A 23,299-nucleotide genomic window follows, 5' to 3' on the forward strand; every position below is an offset into this window, starting at 1 on the left:
CTCTTGTGAGCCAAAGCAAAGGGAGTTTTCATTATATTATTCCACTGATTTGTTCTTCTAAGTCATGTAAAGTGATAATTTGAACAAATGGATATCATAAAATTCGAGGAATCAAGCGAGATGGAGTGGAATTGATTCATAATGAAAGATGATTTGCAATTTTCCTCAAAAATAAATTTAATTTATTAATAATTTAATTTTAATAATTAAATATTAATTTAAGGATTAAATTTATTTTTGTGGAAAATTGCAAATCATCTTTCAGTATAAATGGATATCAAAATTTTGATGCTGGCAGGTCAGATAATGCCTGATTGGTTTGGGTGTGGGCATGATGTTGATGTATGTGGCACTAATTCATCCCTATATATCATATGAAATCTGAGTTAATGGATTTGGAAAAGTTAATAATTTTGAAGCCTGAATTAGTCTCATTTAGAGACCAAACCCAACCCTCCTCTGCATAATCTGGCTTTCTTTCCCTGTGCAAACTTATTTGTGTAAACTGGCTGTGATTTCACACCACTAACTGGAGCGTGCACGGTCAAATGAAGAATCTCGTAAGGCTCTAAATGTATAGGTGAATTCATTGCCTGCTGCATCTAGGATGAGAGGTCTCTACTCTGTGGTGTGTCATATTCCTCTTCTAGGTAATGGTATGGTGTTACTTGTGGATGTTGTAAAGAGAGACATGGTCAATTTGGTTGAAACTACTTAGAGTTCTAACCGGTAGAGTGCATGAACTTGTCTGTAAGTGATTCCCTTGGAATCCTACAGGCATGCTGGAGTGTATACAGCCGAAGAAGTTGCGCTGCAGCTACGAGATAAGCTGATAAGATTGCAGTCTCTGTACATTGAGCAGTATCGTCGGTTGCAACAAGTTTTTCGGGAGCGCAGGCGAGTGTACATACATTCAGTCCGAAAGGAGAAGGAGACACTAAGTAAGTATGAAGGTTTATCTTTCGTTGCATCTAAGTTTTCCTTGCAAATGCCAACTGCATTATTTTACCTATATGCCCTGATTTGTGCAAATTGTGCAAATGAATTCCTATACTCGATAAGAATACTTATAAATGGGGATGGACGGATACAGGATTTTTTCAGATCCGGATCGAATCCTTGGTTTTCGTAGCCAGATCTTCGGATATTTTCGAACCCTAATGCATTTTCAATTGTCTGCATTAAAACAAAGTAATTATTTAAGTTTCTTCTGGGTAAATACAATGAAAGGAATGCTATTTAGATTTACGTATAGGTTTAAATATTTTTACTGATTAAAAATTGTTTTTATAAGCTTTCAAATAATTTTTCAAAAACTATGAAATCGTTACACGGTCAGGATGTAAACTTTTACACTTGCATTTAGAAATGAAAATTGGTTTCAATCTTCGGATGAACCATTGACTGGTTTTTGATATTCCTCACATAAGTTTCCCGAGGATTTTATCAATTTCTCATGGTATACTGACATGTGTTTCACTCTCAAATGCTTCAGTTGCAGTGAGGTGGATTTTCCACTTCCTCACGTTAGTTTCACGTCACAGTCCACGCACATTATGTCAATGTCCTTTTATGTCAATGAAAATATTTCTCCTCAATGAAAGGCATTTTTATCGGTATATCATTCAATTAAGTTGCTACTGTGCAATCTGCAACACAATTAACAATGTTTAGAAATACATTAGCATCATGTGCGACGAGTTGCGGGAACGACGAGACGACCGCTCAGCGAGAGGAAGGGGGTGGGTAGCACAAGCGCATGAAGGAGAGGTGGAGGGGAAGGAGAGCAATCCCTTAGTCTTTCACGCAACGTCACAACGAGGGAATCAAGGACAAACATGTTAGGTTTCGCTATTTTTTGACGTTGTTGCCATCAAAGAGTAGCCTTATGTGTTCTATACCGCTGTCGTTTCCGGGCTGGATCTTCTTGATTGACGGTACTGATGCCACGCCTGTTACTTTGAAAATTGTGCTGCTTGAACAATGTTGAAGATTGATTTGGTCTTGTTGTAACAAAAAAACTTACAATCGATTTGGGGTTAAAAAATGTAAATATGCCAGAAGTGCGATGCCATTGATTCATTCTTGAATCTCACGCACATCATCCAATTGCCGAAAACGATTGAGACGTATTCAGGTCCGTTAAGTGACTCACCTATTATATGTTCTCCAGAAACAGAGAATTGAAGCAGGTAAAATGAAAAAGATCAGTTGGTGAGACGGGGTACGGATGAAGCATATACAGTGGAACTTGGTTACTACGTTCCTCCTTAGTACGTTTTCCTCCTTAGTACGACGATTTCTCTCGGTCCCGGTACCATCGGAACAAAATACAGGTAAAAGTATTTGGTTAGTACGTTTGAAAAAATTGCGCTTTCCTGGTTAGTACGCTCAATTGCTAGCCGTGACGCAACCCGCAATTCGTTCTCCAGTATCTTCCTAAGGGTCGTAAAGCTCCGAATTCATGATTTAATTTATTATTACTAGCCATTAAAATTCTTGCATTCATTCCACATATCTTTCTTCGACCGTGATTTATCCAAATGCATTTCTCAATTCTTATGACGCGATGAATAATAAAATATGGCCATTTATCAGGAATGTCTGACTATGCAAAAGTGCAGCCAATGAGAAGCCCCAATTTTCCCCACCCCGAGCTCCTCACCTTCTGCTGCCTCTGGAGTGCCCACTGCGCACAAATTTCACGAGTGGGCAATTGTTGCTATTGCACGAGTTATCATGATGAAGAAATGAGTCTTATCCAATTCCCACTTTATCTAAAGCAGTACTGCACGACGTCAATGCTACGTAGTATGTGCGTATTTGACTACTGCTGCGGGAGCAGACGATGCTCCCGCAGCTGATGGGAGTTGAGATTCTCCCGATGGTTGTTCCATCTCTTTGTAAGAGTCACACTTCTTGCCAGTCGTATTTTGCCGAATAAACTTTCATGGCTGAAATTCTGTAGCATGAGAGTTTGTAAACAAAATGGTACATGAGTAGGCCAAGCATTGCAGTGCAATGGTTCATGCGAAGGTAGAATTGAAACTCTTTACACTCCCTCGTGTGGGGTGCTGCATTCACTGAAGCCAAAATTTTAAATTTCGGATCCAGATCCAGAGCGAATTTGGATCCGAAGTATCCAATCCAACCATCCTTACTTATAAATATAGCAAAAACTGTAGTGTTCAAGACTAGTATAAGAACTGATAGCAATATTTTGAAATTCAGTTTATATTCACGGTGGTGCCTGTCCTGGAAAACCTGGAAATGAAGGGAATTTCATTGTCAAGGAAAAATGTTGCTGAAACTGTTTGGCAAATAGTTTCTGCGAAGTTTAACATGAACAAATGTAATTCTTTAAGATATAGTGTTATCTTCGGAATTGGATCACCTCATTCAGAAGATTCAGCTTTAAAGTAAATTTCATTGTTTAGTAATATTTTGCGGCATTGAAACACTGGATTAGGACTTGCACTTTTTTGTCAGTTAGTTGATTAGTTACTTAGTGGAAATTCTTTACTGTAGGAGTAGATGAAATAAAAAATTGGCTATTTCCGCATGGTATTTTGTGACCAACCATGGTTTCGTTACAGCATAAAATTATTAAGGTAAAGGGATTACAGGCAAGTTGACTACTACACCCATGTCTCGTATAGCGCAAGGGATGCGTTCCTTGAGGTCTTTGCGCTGTACGAATTTGCGTTATACGAGAGCGTTTTAACATTGGGAAGTTAGGGATGCGTTCCTAGTAGCATAGGTCTTGGGTATTGAATTTCCTCTAAAACATGTATATTCCCATAAATAGCCTTATAAAACATTATTTATGTAAATTTTTATGACGATTTTTCAAACTGGTCTAAAAACAACTATTGTGTCACCGAGGCCCTTTTGTCGCTCATCGAAATGACAGGAAAATGCTACTTCGAATGCCATTTCATAGCTAGCGGAGTTTATGAATGATAAATCATTTTAATTTGAAGTCCTCAGAGTCATTAGCAGCTACGTGAAACAGTCTTTAAATGCCTTGAAATCTGGCCCAGGTTTTCCTTCCCTGAAAATGAATGAACGAGAATGCATTCTTTTCCAAAAGAATATCGTCTCGTCAACACTAAAAACTAGTTGAGGGGGGAAAGGAGCCACTTTCAATCACAGCTTGGAGTTCATCAGAAAATGTTGTGGTGACTGCGCTATCAACACTTGCAGATTCACCTGATATCGCCGCACTGGAAATACCTGCTTGCCGTTAAATTCTGGAACCAACCGGAGCTTTCACTATAAGTCTCGGAGCGATTACCACTCTCGTATTTTTGTACTGATTCACTATGAACTTTCCGTATGTGTAGACCGCTTGGTTGAAGTTGGTGCGGCCGAGGTCACTGATGTTTTAACTTCGTCTTTCTTCAGAATAAGGCATCCTGCGTTTTTCTGCTTCCGCGCAATATTGCTTTGACGTTCTCCATTTTCAAAGCAATTGACCTATATCAATTTCTCTTCTAGGTTTTGGTTTTTCTTGATAAATTCTTGATTTTTTTCTACCCGCATTCCTATTTTTGCCATTTTCTCTTGGTTTTTACTCTGCATGGCTCTATCGAAATGACCTTCTACTGCTGAACTGTATTCTTGAGACGCAGAGGGCCTACGACTGCGGGGAGGGAACGAAGCTATTGTGTTTGAGACTCAATAGCGGACCCTCTTATGTTGATGCTATTCATGCGCAACTCTGCCACCGCTCCATTTATCCCCCGTGAATACGGATGACCTTGAAGGCTTTAGCGTAGACTCTACCTGGAAGTCAATCGCCCGATAACCTATGACGGCAAAAATTACGCCTCAACCAGTATTGCTTTAAAAAAACTGATTTCCACTAGCCCCACGCTTAATTTATGATCTAACTTAACTCATTCTGTTAAGGAGACGAGATAAATTACTTCGGTAGGCCGGATATCTGGACCCAATGACGAGGAATACTTTTGGCCATTGCACAGCAATGGATTTCGATTAATATATAAACAAAAAAGAAGATTTGAGGCAAGAAATAATATTAATATGCGTAAAATGATAGAAATTTCGCGTTTACTGAGCGCAAGTTCACATTTTATCACGAGAGCGTTTAAGATTTTTGATTGGGCTATACTGCGTTGCAATGTTTCCCCGAGGAACGAATTTGCGCTATATCGAAATTGCTCTAATTGGAATTGCGCTATACGAGACATGGGTGTATATATATAGTATATATGGCAAAGAAAAAGGGGGTGGGTGGTGAATTTTCGGGTGCCATTGGTTGGGGGATAGTTGGGGTTGGGTTCGGTGCCAGGTTAGGTGTCACTGTGGGTGGAGGGTTGAATGAGTGTGGGGAAAGTGGAAGAGGAGGAAGGGTGAAGGTTAACGATGTACTAGTCCCTGTGGCTTAAAATTTCCAGTTCTTCCAGGCGTCTAATCTGTCCTTTCTTCTCAAAGTGAAGGATAGTTTAACATCATGGTAGAAGACTTCTTGATGATGATGCCAGTCTGACAAAAATGCTGGCTGTAGGGAAAGTGCTCACCTGATGGAGTTCCCAAGACAACTTCGCTCATAATACACCAGGAAATCACAAAAATTTTCTTCATAATTGATATTGTTTCAGTATTTGCTGCTGTATCATGATACTTTTAGATTTTGCTTAACATGTCTCTTATGGTGTGTGAAGCTAGTTCCAGAATGTGTTATGTTTTGACCCTACGTATCGTAATTTGTTTGATAGTCTCGTAAATAGTTAGATAGATTCATCGTAATAGATAGTCATCGTAAATAGTTAGATATAGATGTCACCGAGAAGGGTTAGTAAATGGTTTACAGAAATCTGGGGTTCCTTTTCATGACAATAGATGATGTCCATTTCCTAAACTCAGCTCCCTTATTTTGTGAGTCTCTTATATATTTAATTATTAACCTTTTCGCGCCGAGCTTCTTCGCGGGAAGTTGCTTTTGGCTTTGAGATTTTCTTTTTCGCCCCGTACGGAGTTTTTTTTTCGGCTCGGGACTGACCAGGTAGTCGCTTCCTCCCCTTAATGACCTTTCCTAGTGGGGATAATCCTCGACCCTTTTCCCCGAGAGCAGCCCATCCCGGCGTACTTTTGCGGTCAGTTAATTGTTACCAGTGCAATTTTAATTTTTTTTAATTGTTACTGTTGCATTAAATGTCAGTTCATCAATGTATTCCTTTCATTTTGCAATGCCTGTAGAACTTTTAAACGAAGTTCTACGGTTATTTTTAGGGTTTTCAGCAAAACGGCATTATATCATAGACCAACAAATACTTTAAAGGGAATGAAATCTTTCAATGTTCCTAGCATACTTATAGGTATTTACGATTTATGATATTAACATAATTTAGATCCATTATGCCAAAATCCACACTCCTCATTTGCGTCTGCTCTCCAGTTCTCTGAAAACATGAGAATGATACATTTAGAATTTTTTTAGAAGAATATTTTCCCGAAAAATTCTCATTAAACTACTTGAATCATACAAATTTGTTGTTTGAAATGGCTAAATATTATTTTAAAGCAAATTTGCTTGTATAAATATATGAAAAAAAATGAAAAAAAATCCTTGCAGGAGGAGGAAGGGGAATGCATACAGAACATTTACGGTTAAATTTGAATACACGCCAAGAAAATTTTGAAAAGAAAATGAGCTTTACCGAGAAGAGTGAGGTTATCATCTTCCACGTACATATTTCCGTAGGAGAATACTTACACCAATATACTCTTGGGTCTTCCAGTTGGAGGATGATAAGTTTTTCCTAGAAAACATTAATGCGCTAATGTGTCCCGAAATAAGCCCGTGAGGGGCACAAAGCAGACCACCTAGATCCTGACCAGAGAAGCAAGATATGAGAGTAACTACCTGGGTAGAGCAGTTGTCTCAGGAGTTAAATCGAATATTCTATCGAATTTCACCGCAAATGTACATCTAGAATGTAGCTAACAAAATAACGTATATTTTTAGATGTAAATCATTACAATATCGCTCCTACAAACTTGCTAGTGAGTTATAAAAATAAAAATTAAACATCTAACCTTAGTGTCTCCAAAAATTGTTCTAAGTGATGATCAACTCCGTTAATATGAACGCTAGAATTCCGTTTAAAATTTGGAACCAATCAGCAGAACATACAGAATGTAATTCCTCGCATTGATTTTCAATAAATGCAACATTTACGTTTTTAGTTATTTTAACTTATAAACAAATAAGTGACCATGAGCACCTTCCTTGAGTGGGTCACTAAGTGCCGGGATGGGCCGAGATAATCCCCACGGGGACAATAGGAAAGGGTTGGACCTCTCACGCCGAGAGACCCTAATGGCGGTTGGGACCCACTTGGCATGCTTGACCGCAAAATTGTGAAAACACGGCCTTTGGCCTTTTGCTTCGAAAACGTCAAGCCGTGATAATCCGGCCTTCCTTCTTTAGCATCAGAAAATTCAGGCCGTGAAATCACGCCCTGCGTAGGGAAGAGGTTAAGAGGGTAGCTTAGCTTATCCTTTTTAACTATTTGCATACCTATTATTCTCTGGCATTACTTTATTTGTTCTCATCTTTATATTTCATAATTTTTTGCAGTGAGCATTCATCGCCAACCCAAGTGGGATGCCAGAGAGCAGAAGCTGTATGAGAAACTAAAAGCTCTGAATCGCTACCATAGGCGCAATTGTGGAGTCGAGGCATTGCTCCACAAAAAAGCTCGAGATAGGAGAGCTCAAGTGAGTGTACTGTGTACTTCATTCTTTGGTGATTATATTTAATTGTATCTGACAAACACATTATGAATTACAAAGTTTTACTCAGAACTATGAGAATATAGTGTGTTCATACATATGCTCCTTTCATGTAGTTTTCAAGTGATACCATTACTTTTCATCGAAATTAGGGTTGCTCTTTGTATGAGGATCTCAGTTTTTAAAGATATTAAGGGAAATGTTGCTTGATCGAGCCATGAAATCCACCTTGATTGCAGTGATGATATCCTCCGTGTTGCAGTCATTAAACTTTCACAGTTAGGAGGCTATTCTTGGTGTTGCTGTTTGTGTAAGCATAAGCTCATAATTACCATGAGAAAGAGTGTCCATTAAACTCATAAGTAAAGAGTGACAAGGCTTTTAGTTTAAAGGTGTATTTGGTGATTTCATTCCAGTATTTCAATTGCTTCAATTTTTATTATTAAACTTATGTGCTAATAGGTACATTTTGTCTAGGAGAAATAATATATATGCACTATCCTCAAAAATATGTTGTCATTGATAGTTCAGTTAAATGTTTGCCATAGTTGATAAGATTGAAGATTTTACATAGGGACTGAGATCGGGGTTTGCAATTTCAAATATTTTGTATTTCCCAATTTGCTGTGCATATTGCATAGGTTTTTGTTGGGACCAACAGTTTTGCTTCATACAATCAAAAGTACCCTTGCTTCTTAAATAGAGAGTTTAATGTCATGTCAGTTCTTATCTAAGGGGAATGTTTGGATTAGATTTTTTAAGGTATTTCAAGTATGTGTAACATGTAATAAACTCTTCTAACTAGTACAAGTGCTCTGTGAATTTTAGAAAAATATAATCCAAGGCATTGATTTTTTTGTGGTTCTATTAATTGTGAGTTAATATGAAAATCTGTCAATCCATTATTTTAACCAATGCGGCATCATCTCAATTGTGGAGTTTGGGTTTTCGTTCATGCCACAGCAAAATGATTTAATGCATTTCCTTATAAATTTCCTTATAAATAGTCTTAATTTTGTGACCCTATTACAGTGTATCACACAGCCAGATGCAGGATTTGAATTTCTTGGAAACCAATATTTTTGCGATTTGCCCTCAAAATAATTACTGCTACCTGATTACCTTATTCACCTTACGAAAGCTCTTGTTTTTCAAAATATGAGAATTTTAAAGATTCAGAAATTGTAAAAAAAAATTTAACAACTCTCTCTAGAGTGCAAAACCACCTCAGAGAAAGGGAACCAATTGCATAAGAGTGGTTGGTATTGTTTCCTATTAAGGCTTGGTGTTATTGGTACTGTTTTTGCACCAAATGTGTAGCATGCCTCCCATGTGCTGTTGGTTGTGCATGATGAGCCTTGGTGCTAAAGTGAAATACAAATGTAGGCAGATCTTGGGTCTTAAATGCCCAATGGTTTTGAGTTGAATTTTGTGACATTTTTTGTACTACTTGATTCAATGTCTTTAACCCTTCCATAAATTTATGTTTATATTGTATATTTTTTTATTTTGTCCCTTTGATATTTTTTGTACCTCAGCTCACCCACTTTTTCGTTATTTAGGCAGAAAATGATTTTTTCATGCATTTAAATTGTTTTTGAACCCTTCAGTTTTTATTGGTGGGTTAACATGAGTCACCCTGCACAGCATTTGGTGGGAAGTCATTAAAATGTGAGACTTTTTCCTTATGTGGGATAATTCTAGTGGTAACCCTAGTGCGGTCCTACTTTATCGATACTTCTACTGCACAAACTCTCTTCAATCGCCCACAAAATCAAATCTGCTCATCTAGTAGTACTAGGTGAGTGGATTTGACTCGGTGGGCAATTGTTGAGTGTTCGTGAAGTGGAGGCATCGATATGGGACTTAGTGTAGGGTTACATGTGACAATAACTTTACTTCAACGCCACTAGCTCAGCATCTATTTGAAATTTAACTTATATTTACTGTTACACTTAAAGCAAACAAAACAAAAATTGCAATTGAATTTCTCCTGCATCCATCCCTAGAAATAAAGGCAATTTTTATTTTATCAACCGCACAATGATGGTGAAAAAAGACCTAGAAAATAATTTCCAACTTGAGATAATAAGGCATTACAACCGAAAGTGGCAGATGATGCTGGGGAGAAAATGACACAAGAATGTGTGTCCATAGCCCAAAAATTGCCGTAATATCTCTCAATATAATTGTCAATAAACACCATAATAGTCCTCAAAATCCCGATACTGTGTCACTTAATAATTCCTGTGCCGTTGAAACAGTCAGACCGAACTTCTTCCTAGAATGTTTCATCAGAAGTCCAGTGCTGATGTCAAATTTCTCACTCACTGACGACTTTTCCCTCTCTCTCTCTCCTGTCAACAGTCACTGCTTCTCAGGAATTCGGACAGATCCCAAGGAAGTTGTCAATAAACACCATAATAGTCCTCAAAATCCCGATACTGTGTCACTTAATAATTCCTGTGCTGTTGAAACAGTCAGACCGAACTTCTTCCTAGAATGTTTCATCAGAAGTCCAGTGCTGATGTCAAATTTCTCACTCACTGACGATTTTTCCCTCTCTCTCTCTCCTGTCAACAGTCACTGCTTCTCAGGAATTCGGACAGATCCCAAGGAAGTTGCTAAATATCTATCAAAGATCCCCACTTTCCCATATTTGTTCACAACTGTGCTCCGTCTCTCTGTTCCCATTTCCCTCCTTCTAAATCCCTGCTTTGACCATGACATATTTCCTTCTCAATGGATAATAGCAAATGTTATTCATAGACATAAATCTGGCCCTAAAAATGTCTATTGGCCCATCTCGATACTTCCCGTTCTTTCCTCAGTCTGTGAAAGGATAATCCTGAACTGACCTTTCCTACTTTACTTCTCCCTTTCTCTCCCCTGAATAGCTTGGCTTCCTTCTGGGTCACTCTTGTTTAACAAACGTATCAATATTTCAGCAACATGCCGTACAATCGATGGGCGAAAAGTCTCAACTCGATGCCATCTTTCTTGATTTTTCCAATCTATGGCACCTTCCTTAGTCTCCGGTCCAGTTTCCTCCATGACAGATCCCAAAGAGTAATACTTACTGGTATCTCATCTTCCTGGTCTAACATTACTTCCGGAGTGCCTCAAGGTAGTGTTCTTGGACATTACCTCTTCAACCTATTCATTGATGATCTCGCCCCCCCCTTGTTCGTTCTTCCCAAGCCAATACCTTACTCTATGCTGATGACTGCAAGCTATTTAAAAAGATAGATAATCTCGTAGATTCTAAGATGCTGCAGGATGCCGCAAAAATGACCATTGAATTGTGCCGTCTTTGGAGGCGGAAATTGAACTTCAGAAAGTGCACCACAATAACAACATCTGCTCAGAAAATCCCTATCCATTTTGATTATGTAATTAACTTCTTGCCTCTTTATCGTGTGTGAAAGTGTGTTATCATCCGTGAAAGATCTTGTAATTATTGTGGACCACAAGCTTCTGTTCTTTGAACACATTCATGCAATCAAATCAAAAGCCATATCACTCTTAGGACTACTCTACCAGTTCACAGGTATCAGCAGTGCTAAGGTGCTCCAGTCCTCCTTCTTATCCATAGTTCTTGCGGTGATCACCTATTGCTCCCCAATTTGGTCAGTCTGCTCCCACTAATCTTGCCACCCTTAACAGTGTTACAACTTTTTTTGCAAAAATTGTAAATTTAGAAACCCAAATCTCCGCAAGGCACCTACTAGTGCAGTTTTATCCTCTTCATCCCTCCCTCGTCTCTCCCATCTCAGACTTCAATCAAATAAAATTCATTTATTATGTCCTTAAACTTGCTTACCAATCTTAGGGGGAAAGGTTAAATGAGGAGGAGCACTTGAAATACTAGTGTGCAGTTGAATGTATTGGCCTTTGTTACTACATAGTTGCTTTACTCCACATGGAGATGTACCTGAAGCTATGAGGCTACCTCGATCAATCGAGTTATCGAAATTCTGCCAGGTGATGTAGACTATCACAGATATTAGAGGTCTAAGGTCAAAGTCACTGACCTTAACTGTGAGCATTCTTCCAATATGAGTAAATTGAATATCATTGAAAAGCTTGTTTCAAGATCTTTCCAAATTTACCTAGTTCACTGTTGTATCTTAATTAGAACCGAAGCAACAGCCGTTCAAGTTAAGTGTATTGTTCAAATTTTCCGCACATTTTTAGACCTTCGAGTGGCCATTACTCTTATGTTACTTGAGGTAAAATTCAGTAATTTGGTAATTTTCATTCCCTTATCATGTGTAATGAACACACCAAATTTTATGAAATCGAAGGGGGTCAGGTTGGCAGCTGTGTTGATTTCAAATGGACTGACAATGGCAGTGCAATTAGATTTTAATATGTTTCCATGTTTTTCTTTCAGTTAACAGATGGCACTACACTGCGTTTGCCCCCCACGGCAAGGTGTGTTTTTACTGAAGGAGGGGTTCGATGTCCTGAGAGATCCCTCCCATTGGCCAAGCACTGCCTCAAGCATATACTGCTGGTGAGTTACCATTTTCTCGTTAGCTGCGGCTGACTGTTCACTCATACCTAAAATCACAATTCATCACTAGAAGTTGATGGTAGAGAATAGAATTGGGTCCAAGGGAACTGAACTGCCATAGCAAACTATTTACTGAAATGATCCAGGGGTGGTTAGGGATGGAATATTGGAAGCACTGGCTCAAGGAAAAGGGAACAATGATATTGCAAATCTTTCTTGTGTAATGTGTAATCAGTCTATCCCTCTGTAATATGCCCTCAAAGTCCATCTCAGTCACCAACTCGATGGCTAAGTTCTAATAACACACATCTCAAAAATAGCAACTTTTCAGGAGAGCTAAAAAACAATTTCTATTACTTTTATACTAAATTAAAAACCAAAAGTTCATAAAACTGAAAAAGAAGCGTTCATTAGCAAACAGAGTTGGTTTTTGCTTGTATTTTATTTTTTTAATGTTATTACACTTTGTTTACGACACCTATCTCAAACCGGCGGAAATTGAGTTACGTTTTGTTAGAACTTAGCCGTCGATATAGGTCTCCTTTTCAAAATGAAGCTGCGCTGATAAGAACGTTACTGCAGCCAAGTGACAGATGTATACATAATTGCATATATTGCCTGGAGAAAAAAATGTGGAGAGCATAAAGAAAATTTCATGTGATAACTTGATAATGACATAGTGTACTGTCGAAACCTGGGTCGGTAATTAAAACTCCTGTGGAACATACAAAAGTGTATCTTCATCAGGTTTCCACTCACCCACAGCACTAACCTTTTTTGACCCTTCCTAGTGGGCAGAGGCATCATCTCGGACTCCCGAGGGTAGTTGGGTTCCCTCCTTTCCGGGTTTATGACCCTACCTGCGGCATTGGCTAGTGGTCAATGTATGATTTGTTTTTATGAATTAGCCACCTGAATAACTGTTGCTCGCACATAAACTGTAGACTTCAAATTTAATACCTCATTTTTTTCTACGCTTTGTCAAATTTTGAATCAAGCTCAACCATCTAAATAATGGACTTATGCATCAGCAATTTCCATGTCTATGTTTATACTAAAATCAAGATATCAGAGAAGACAAAGAATTCAATTCTAAGTTTATATTTTTTGAGAAAGAAATAAATATTTGTTTTGCAAACTGACTGAATGAACAATTGTATGACTTCGGTATGCACGGCTTCTGTTGCATTTGTTAAAATTTTAGTTGATGCACGGCCGGTGATTGTTAAAAGATCAATATTTCTGCGTAAAATGGCTCATAAATACTGATTTTGAAGAAATTTAGAATGTGAACACCTAGAAAAAAATGTGAATTTTATAATTTATTTAGAGTTAGATCCCTCCTTAAGTTATCTTAGTTTAGAGAAAAGTTGGATTGATAAAATGCGTGGGCAAAATTGTCTTAGATTGTTAAGTGCCTTGATCAATATTGTTTCTCTTATAGAGCTTGTTATCTTGGTACTGTATTTGCACCAAATGTGTAGCATGCCTCCCATGTGCTGTTGGTTGTGCATGATGAGCCTTGGTGCTAAAGTGAAATACAAATGTAGGCAGATCTTGGGTCTTAAATGCCCAATGGTTTTGAGTTGAATTTTGTGACATTTTCGGGTGTTGCTGTTGAAAGCATTAGCAATTTTGATGTCTTTCTTTGGTGTAATGTCTTAAATGAGCTTAAAACCATTGTTGCCAAAGTTAGGGGTGGTGTAATCCTAGGAGCTAAGAATCCAAGAGACTATCCTTGAATAGATGGACCTGTTATACTACCGGCTAAATATGAGCATTTTTTTGTTGGCAAACGATTTTTCCTATGCCTTCTATGTCTTTCCTATGTCTAAGGGACCAACCAACACAAAGATCACTTGCTATGGTCTACTCTCGCTGAAGGCTGTTCACATTATAGCTGTCCTCTACTGTTTGATCTTTTTCTTTATTTAGATATTATTAGAAGTTACGAGTTATTGCATGCATGAAAATGTCACGTGTAGTAACATACTGATTCATGGAAATGCTGTGATTTATTGGCATAGTGAGTGATTTTAGCAGCTTAATCTGGTCTGAGCGTGTTTGCGCAGTGTGTCGGCCTTCCACCTCCTCCTTTTTAAACATACCGCATTGCATCACTTCCCTGCACTAATAGTGAGTGGTTATCTTCTTGACATGCTGTTCGTTGTTCTGACTCAAGAGAAGGCCTTCCAGGGTGTCCATCCCCTCCCTCACAGATCTGGAAATTCTTAGGTAGACTCATACCTTATATTTCACCTGTAATATTGACTTGGAATTTTAATGCTGTACTGTACAAATCTTTTCTTCACATAACAATGACATTTTATGTTAAACATGGTGGCTGGTCACCAGACTTAGGGGGATTTTCAGGTGATGACGATTTTGTTTATCCTACAGAATTTCATAACTTGGACCCAACCAGTGTCAAGCATTTCTGAAAATTGATGAACTATGTTTTGTTATGTATGCTTCTTTCACGTCCTCTCAGAACGATTTAATGTGAAAGACAGGGTATTACTGTGCAAAGTTTGCGATAAAAGATAAGAATTTGAAAGATGTAACACTTTGTTAAAGCACATCAGTAGCGTTACACGTAAACGTTCCAAAGAAAGGGGACCGGCAAAACAACAGCTATTATTTGAACACACAGTCACTCAGTCAAAGAAAGCGAAAGAGCAGCTTGTTGTTGCTGCTACTGAAGTATTTTTAAAGGCTTTATTTAGTGTAGAGAAACTAGACAATCCAAATTTTCTGGAATGGCTCTCGAAGTATACACATATAAGGTGGGGATATGCCGTTTGCCGATTGTATTCGCCAAGACTACATACTTCAACCATTCATATACCTTGAGCCAATAGAACTTGAACCATTTCCTTCATTTAGTTTTATCAGAAATTTAGTACAATTGAAATTGTGTTAAATGTTATGTAAAATGAATAATAAAAGTATTCATGAAACGTATATCACAAAATAATAAAACGCCTACAAATGTGGAAAAATTGTAGCATTATAATAAAACCACCTACATTTTCTATAACACCAAAATCATGTGGTTTTAAAACTAATTTTAGCAAAATATAAAACCACTTTCACGGACCTCTACTCATTGCATGTGATTTTTTCACCCAAGATTCACGATAAAGGCAAAATTTTGTTCCATTTATTGACTTCTCAATATTTTGCAATATCGCATATCCTGAATTTCACTAATCTCAACTAACTGGTCATAACTAGAATAATGAACTGCTTTCCAGTGACTTCTATGGCTTCTCCACTTCACTAATGGTTATCCTAACCCCTTATTTATCATGGGTTTACTTATCGTAAGGCAAGACTTTTCACGCGTTTTAACAAAGATTGGAGACTGAAGAAATGAGATATCTGAGGATAGTCATCCAAATTAACCCCATTAACAGGGAGCAAACTTTCGCTATTACATCACAAAGGCTTTAAACCCTTTGGGCCTGGGTTCAAGTCCTGGCAGTAGCAGAAACTTATCAGAGATGGCCCTATCCCTACTTGAGTGTAATGTGGAGGGCACTTCCAGTGCACCACTCTGTCCATCAGATGGGATGTTCAGTCCTGGTCCATTTTGAGCTTATCATTACAACCTGGTTAATGCCAGCATAGGGTTCCTATCCCCCCAGCCCTTACTTCTCTGTGGATGTCTTCTAATGAGTCTAAGCACGACACAGTCAACTGCTGCCATGGTCGTTATGGCACCCATTGTAATCCAGCCTTCTTCTTCGGGGGTGAAATATGAACCGTGCTACATTGAAGTTGCTTTCAAGTGAAACGACTTTTCACCAGCTGCCATTCACGGCTCGGAGCCGTGAATTCTTAGCATTCTTCAATAATGGGGAACTTGCATGAATTTTTTTTATTTAACAGGCGGACAGAAAATTATTTTCTGAATACAACAAAGAAAACCGCATGTAAATCTGAGTTTTCCTTCGCGAGATATTAAATGATAAATATAACGAATTTTAAAGCGCGGGAAAAACTCCCTCACCCCCCAAGCCACTGCCGACGAAGCCTCGATGACGTCAAAGGTGCCTAAACATCACACGAAGCTATTGTTGTGATTGCTTGTAATAGTTGCCTGCCGTTGTGAGAGCTCCGTTTGTGAGACGTGTTGATTGTTTTCTATTTAAGGATAAATATCCGACAATAGAGGCTCGAAAGCCTCATATTTTGTATTATTTATAATATTAATAATTGAGTAAGGACATAAAATATAAAACTGAAGAAGTGAAACCAAATATTTTATAATATCTAATTGTAAGTAACATCGTTGTAGCAGTCTGAGCCACGGCCGTTGGAAGGGGGATACGTTAATTGTAAGTTGATGTTATCGACGGCATATCATTCATTTAAGTATGTAATTAGAACGATTTTGATGTTTACTAATGTCCGCTTAGCTTTTATATACAATAACTTCCTCCGTTTATTCGTAGGTACCGGAGAATTCGTCGTTTAGGACTGTATGTGCTTGTATTATGGGGTGAATTCCAGTCAATGCAACTTTTGATCGCTGATTGGAGACATCTAGGAACATTTTTGTGCCAAAATAGTGTTATTTTCAACGTGACATCTCCCGTTAAGCTACTACTAATAATCACAGTGCCAGTGGTTGTAATGCACAAAGTTTGACAAGGTTGAAAAATATCGGCCAAGAGTTATCAGTGTTCCATCGTGATTGAATTGTAAAAAGTGCTATTACGCTATCGATAAATGTCTAACAGTAGTGTAAAAATTGTCAGTGGCTTGCTAATCTCCGTTGTTCACCGTAGATATGACATTTCACGATCACGCTATTGAAATAAAAACTGTGAGTGAAGTTTGTTATTCCATTATTTCAACGAATAGTAGTGAGAAAAGTCACCTGTGTCACTTGTGTGGGCTAATTTAAGGGTTTAAATCAGTGAATAAATAGTTGTTTTCATCATAACGAGTTCTGTTATTGTAAGTTGTACGTGATGAATATAAGAATGTGACAGTGACATCCAGTTTTTGATAAGAGTATTTGCCTATTTCCCACTATATTTTTATGGTATATGCTAGTATATTGTTTCTGGATTTACCTATATTATTGAAATAGGTTATAGCTTGTGTGTGTGTTGGCAGCGAAACCGATTCGCGATCTCACATGTGGATTGTGTGCGGACTGTTTTGCTGTGAATTCGTACCGTAGGACGGTTAGGACTACCTTCTCCGTTAATTCGGTGTTGCCAAATTCAACAGCACAGCTTACTCTAATGTCAACAGCACATCTTACGATCGTTATCCTCCAGTATTAATAGTTTCTTTTACAACTCGATTTGCCGCCGACGTTTAGCAATAATTTGTCTTAACAAATTCCATGAGGGTCGTGGTATCAATTTTTGGTGTCCGAAAAAAAGGCTGGTGTCCTAACACCCCATGCCACACGCCTTCTAGGCGGCTTGCGGGGTATTATGTAGATGTAGATGATGTAGATTTCAGGTGTACTATTCGAACGAGTGGCAACGTTATCATCCATTTTTCTGATCACTAAAACATACGAAGTGAAACGCTTGTACTTCATCATCCCGATGCCGCATTATTAATATCCCAAGTAATAATCTAGGCACAATGGCAATAGGAAAACTTGCCCAAGAATAACAGAACAAAATAAAGTGACGATGAGCGGCTAAATACTCCCGCAAAACAAATTTTACACCATGCGCTCAGCGTATTTCCCTACTCCCTACGGTTGTTTAGGCACCTATGACGTCACGCCTGGCCTCGGCAACGCTCGGGTGTCTTCGCGCAGTGGTCGGCTCAGAGAAATTTTTCTCGATTTTAAATGCAATTTTTTTATTTCTTTTGATGTTGAATGGAGAAACTGAAGGTATTTTTGCGAGCTAATGTATCCATTTGACTTATTCAAAATAGTTTTTAGAGCAATCTACGACCCATGCAAGTTCCTCATTCAGGCTACTTTTAAAAAACGACTCTAGCTAACTGTATGATAGAATCGCAACTTGAACTATTTCCTTCATTTGGTTTTATCAGAAAATTTTTATGATCAAAATTGAATAAAATATTATGTAAAGGGTTTAATAAAAGTATAAGCATTCACCTAACCAAAAAGTAATTACATTCCTAGAAATGGGCAAAAATGTTGACATTTTAACAACACCGCCAGGATTTTCTACAACACCGAAATCACATGGCTTTTTTTAAGAAACTTAGCAAAAAATAACAATACGTTCACAGAACTCTACCCATTAGTTATTTTTATTTCACTTTATTGTACGGACCCAACCTATCCTGGCAGAGCTCTAGCCAAAGAATTAAGTTTGCAGCTGTCTTTTGGTGATTTATGAGTAGAAATATCAATAGATTTCTGTGCTTGGCTTTAAATTTGTTGGTGATTTTCCCATATTTTAAGGAAAAATTGGTCAAACATTTTTGGGGTGGTGGAGCACATTCACTGTTATCATCATACTTAATAATTTGCCTTCCAGGATAACCACCAGGTTCTCTTCAGGCATTGTGGCTGTACGAAAGCAGGCTTTACCTGTCTAGAGCCAGTGGTCAACACATTTGAGGATGCTTCCTGTGTGTTTCATGTTTCGTTGCCACCTCTACCACCCAGACTTCAGAAAGTCAAGGTATGAAGCTAAGTTGATTCATATTAGTGTTGTTGTGTGGATTATGTCGTTTATTCTGATGTTAGTTAAGAGTAAGACGCTATACACTTTTACAAAACGCTTACAGGTCTGTTAAAAGCTCCTAGCACTTAGATCAGGGTTCTTACTGGTCATGAGTAGTGTGTCTGGGAAGTCTGGCACAGCAAAAATGATGAGAAATGTGGTTGAATGTGCATAGTGTTGCTGTATTGGAGCTGTGAGGTTGGTCTTTGTCCTCCTGCCTTGGTATTGCTTCTGCTATTACCCCAGCAGAAGAACGATTACCCAGTAATCTAAATAATGGAATTATCTGAACATCGCATCTGTGCTCGTTAGAGAGTGAAGAAGGGGAGATCCTAGGGCCTACCCTATCAAGTTTTCAAGCCATTTTAGCCTTAAACACACTGCGACATTACTTTTCCTATCTAGGAGGAAGTGAAGAAGAGTATGACCTTTACAGACTGGAAAAGCGCATAGAAACAGTTTCTATGTTAAAGAAATCCAAACAAACTTACGTATTTAGCAATAATATTTAAATGCAATAATATTATTGAACTCTGGGCTATGATATTGCTTTTATTTCCCTCAATTTGCGCATTCCTGCAGTACACACTTCTCCAAAAAAAAACCCATCAAAAGTGTTAAAGAGAAGTTTCACTGTAGTTTGCTGAAGAATGTGGCATATAGTTAACTACCTCCTTTGGGATAAGACAGCCAGGCTCTGATACTGAAATTAAACTATTAATTAGCTGTATTTTCAGGGATTTTTTTTCATTAACCGATTTCAATAGTGTTGTTGTGCAATTTTGGCACTTTGTTCTAACCTTTTAGCATAATATTTTGTTAAAAGGAAAGTAAAAGTGCTAAATAAATTAAAAGCGGCTAAAACATGCTGAAAATGCATAATATGTATTTCTATGTTTTTAGCTGATACATGTTCATCAAACCTAATGTGTTATCATTTGAACGTGGTACCCTCGTTTCCTTTATTTTTTGTATAAAATGAATTGAGAGCTATAGGTGGAGCGTTATTCACTTGAGAGGAAAGCAATTTGGCTTAGTATTTGTGTACTGCATGATGAATTTATTGTGTGAAATTCCATATTCTTTTGCTTTCGGGCCAATTAATGTTCTTTTTATAAGGAAACAATGTGCCATATTAACAGAATGTAGAGGTGTGCGAATGATTGTGAAAACAGAGCCCCTCCCTTGAGTGTGTACAAGGGCGAAAGGGCATGATCCCAATGTTCCTGGTTGTATTTCTCAAATATTTCTGATTTCTTCAGGAGGCACTACCACCTCAAAATGTCAAATACTATGTCGGGGTGAATTTGTGTGAGGGAAAACCTGTTTGCTGGTTGTGGAACCTGCTTGTCTATTCTTTCAAAAGGTGTTGCTGTGAAGTGAAATTATTCGAAGAACGGCTACAGGCAGGCTCCTCCCTCATCTGAGCACGAATGCAAACTCAGGTGGTCAAGGGGTCTAAATTGGGAGATATGGGCTTTTGCTATTGTTTGCTGGCCTCTACTATGTACCATTGTACCGCTTAGTGGAATACTTCGTAATGATTTTGACCATTTTACAACTTGTATCAGCTCATTTAAGTATACCGGGACTAGCCACGGTGATAACTTTTTACGGAGTCACCCGCAATGCACAAATAGTGCGAAAAATCCACAGAGGAAAAATCATTCGCCTTGACCAGGATTCGAACCCGAATCCCTCGATTTCCGGCCGAGTGCTTTAGCCAGTTAAGCTACAGAGGCGTCATTCTCCCCTGTGGAAATTTCACAGGGGAGAATGACGCCTCGGTAGCTTAACTGGCTAAAGCACTCAGCCGGAAATCGAGGGATCCGGGTTCGAATCCCGGTCAAGGCGAATGATTTTTCCTCTGTGGATTTTTCGCACTATTTGTATCAGCTCTGTTGAAAGATGTTTCAGATTAGTATTTCCTGGTGTTCACTTCACTTTTCTTATTATATATACAGGGTGTGTATTGTAAGAAATGAGAGTAAACACATTTTAACAAATTTTTTTGAATGTATCACTACAAAACTAGTAGTCTTTAAAGTGTTCTCCCTCAGAAACAGCACACTTCTCCATCTTTCCACACCTCGTGCAGTCTGTGTTCGTGAGCAATCAAAACATCCTTCAGAGCTGTGTAGGCAGCGTCCAGGGTCCCATGTTGGCATCCTTAGATGAAGAGAAAAAAATCAGCTGTGGAATCATTGCTATGCTATTTTTTTGGCAGGAACTGTGGATTCTGTCAAAGCAGCTTGCATACTTGCTCCAAAGGATATTATTTAAGTATACCGGGACTAGCCACGGTGATAACTTTTTACGGAGTCACCCGCAATGCACAAATAGTGCGAAAAATCCACAGAGGAAAAATCATTCGCCTTGACCGGGATCCCGGTCAAGGCGAATGATTTTTCCTCTGTGGATTTTTCGCACTAAAGGATATTTTTGTTTTTATTTCCAAGTACAGGCGGTCCTCGACTTTCGTACAATTCGCACTTTCATACGTTCAAAATTGACACCTTATATTTGACTTCCGTATGCTAAATTCTGACTTTCGGACGTTGGTCTGTAATTTTTTTAAATTCCCGCAATGTTTACAGTGCATCCCAACATTCAATTGTTTCAAATGGGGTATATGCGAACAATACTAACGTATACAATGAAGGAAATCGTTGGTAGTTAACTCTAATATAGGATTTATTTAGGAGAGAGACTGCCTGCTATAGGCTCCTTCATTAAGAGATAAAGAAAGCCTTCGTTGGAGAGATTTTTCTAAAAAGTTGACTAGACATCAAATAGCTTTCAATAAAACTAGTAAGATCTTCTTTCTAATTGTGTTTTTTTCGTGTGAGTGCTGTTTAATTCATATACACCTTCGGCAACGATATTTTACGAAATATCACCCGAATTCAGTTTGTCTTTTTTTAATAACTTGCGAAATATACGCGATCACGAATGTCACCTGCAGGATGTGTGAAAATTAAAAGGTATCCAGAGTGAGAGTTCAACAATTACATTTGTTATGATTCTTGATATGCCTTTTTATTTATAGTGGACGTAATAAGTGGAATGTCAACTTAAACGCCAAGAGGAAGTTTCACTCGATAGCCAACAGAGTTCTTATTTTTTTTACCTTTATTTACATTTTCTGCATATTTTCGAAAGAAATTAGATGATTCGAGGAATTTTATTATCATATTATTAAAATTTAGTGAATTGATATAAAATCTGTGAATAAAAAGGTTTTAGTAGGTACATTCGGCTCTTTCAGAACGTAACCCCTAATTAGTATGGAAGTCAATGGTTTGACTTACGTACATTTGACTTTCGTACAAGTTTTCTGGAACGCATTGTGTGCGAAAGTCTGGGACCCCCTGTAGTGTGAAAACCTCACCTTCAGAGGTATGTTATGGGAGCATACTTAAGAGACCGCTAGTTTTGTAGAGATATCGTCAGTGAAATTCTGTGGATAAATTTATTCTCATTACATACTTGAGGTGCACATCCTGAATGAAGTGTGTTTACAATGGGTGTTTCTCTTAATTAAATTGAATGTCCAGGTAGATGACAGTTCCATCATCCCAGAGGGTCTGGATGCCATGCTGGGGCACGATAGCAAGAGTGAGATGTCACTGGGGGAGCAGGGTGGGGCTCCGATGAAAGAGCATGCATCGTCCACTCTGCCAGGCATGACTGAGTCCGTGAACAGTGAGACGTCGACAGACACAGCTACCAGTGTGGATGAACAGGTGCAACAAACTGCCAATCCGGAGATGTCATCTGCAATTAGTTCCAGCAAAGATGGTTGACGTCATCAATTGTGGAGCCTTTTTACTATGCTAATTATGGTCTTGAAAGGTTTGTTGTTTTTTTTTATCCCTTTTTTAAAATCTATTTACTTGAGCTAAGTAAATACTCTGAATGTTTGACAGGCATGCCTGTGAGCTCTACCCTCACCTATCCAAACCAATCTTCAGGTTGAATTACTGAGTGAGTGAAAGGTTTACACGTTGCGTACGGCAGCGTTTACATCCCTCGTACCCCTCTGTTCTGGCAGGTATTTAGACTGGAACACTTAAATATGCACTCCTCTCTTCCGTTAATCTAGTGTTGTAAACAGAACACACGTTAAGAAATTAATGCGTGAAAAACGTGAATGCATGAAAGTAGTGGCTTTAAAAATGTGACTCCATTTAAACAAAAATTATATGCAGGTATTCTAAATGCATACAACTTATGCAAAAATATACGATTAATGATAGTTGCCCATTACATGTAAAAAAAATGATATAATTACAAAGCACTGCAGGAGCAAGTGACTTTGTACGCAGTCACG

At 38.3% G+C, this 23,299-nt stretch overlaps 1 protein-coding gene across 2 annotated transcripts in view; it reads left to right on the plus strand.

Moving 5' to 3' along the window:
* The window catches only part of LOC124166101 (KAT8 regulatory NSL complex subunit 2), a 31,623-nt gene that overhangs the window by 4,826 nt on the left and 3,498 nt on the right, over positions 1-23,299 (plus strand). For both annotated transcript variants that reach the window (XM_046543736.1, XM_046543737.1), the window contains 5 exons: positions 778-941; positions 7,610-7,749; positions 12,161-12,283; positions 18,778-18,924; positions 22,524-22,821. In XM_046543736.1, coding sequence (XP_046399692.1) covers positions 778-941; positions 7,610-7,749; positions 12,161-12,283; positions 18,778-18,924; positions 22,524-22,772 — 823 coding nt within the window. In that variant the 3' untranslated portion in view covers positions 22,773-22,821. The remainder of the gene's footprint in view (positions 1-777; positions 942-7,609; positions 7,750-12,160; positions 12,284-18,777; positions 18,925-22,523; positions 22,822-23,299) is intronic.

Source organism: Ischnura elegans, chromosome 9 (assembly GCF_921293095.1).
Source record: "Ischnura elegans chromosome 9, ioIscEleg1.1, whole genome shotgun sequence".
In the NCBI taxonomy this organism is placed as follows: Eukaryota; Metazoa; Arthropoda; class Insecta; order Odonata; family Coenagrionidae; genus Ischnura; species Ischnura elegans.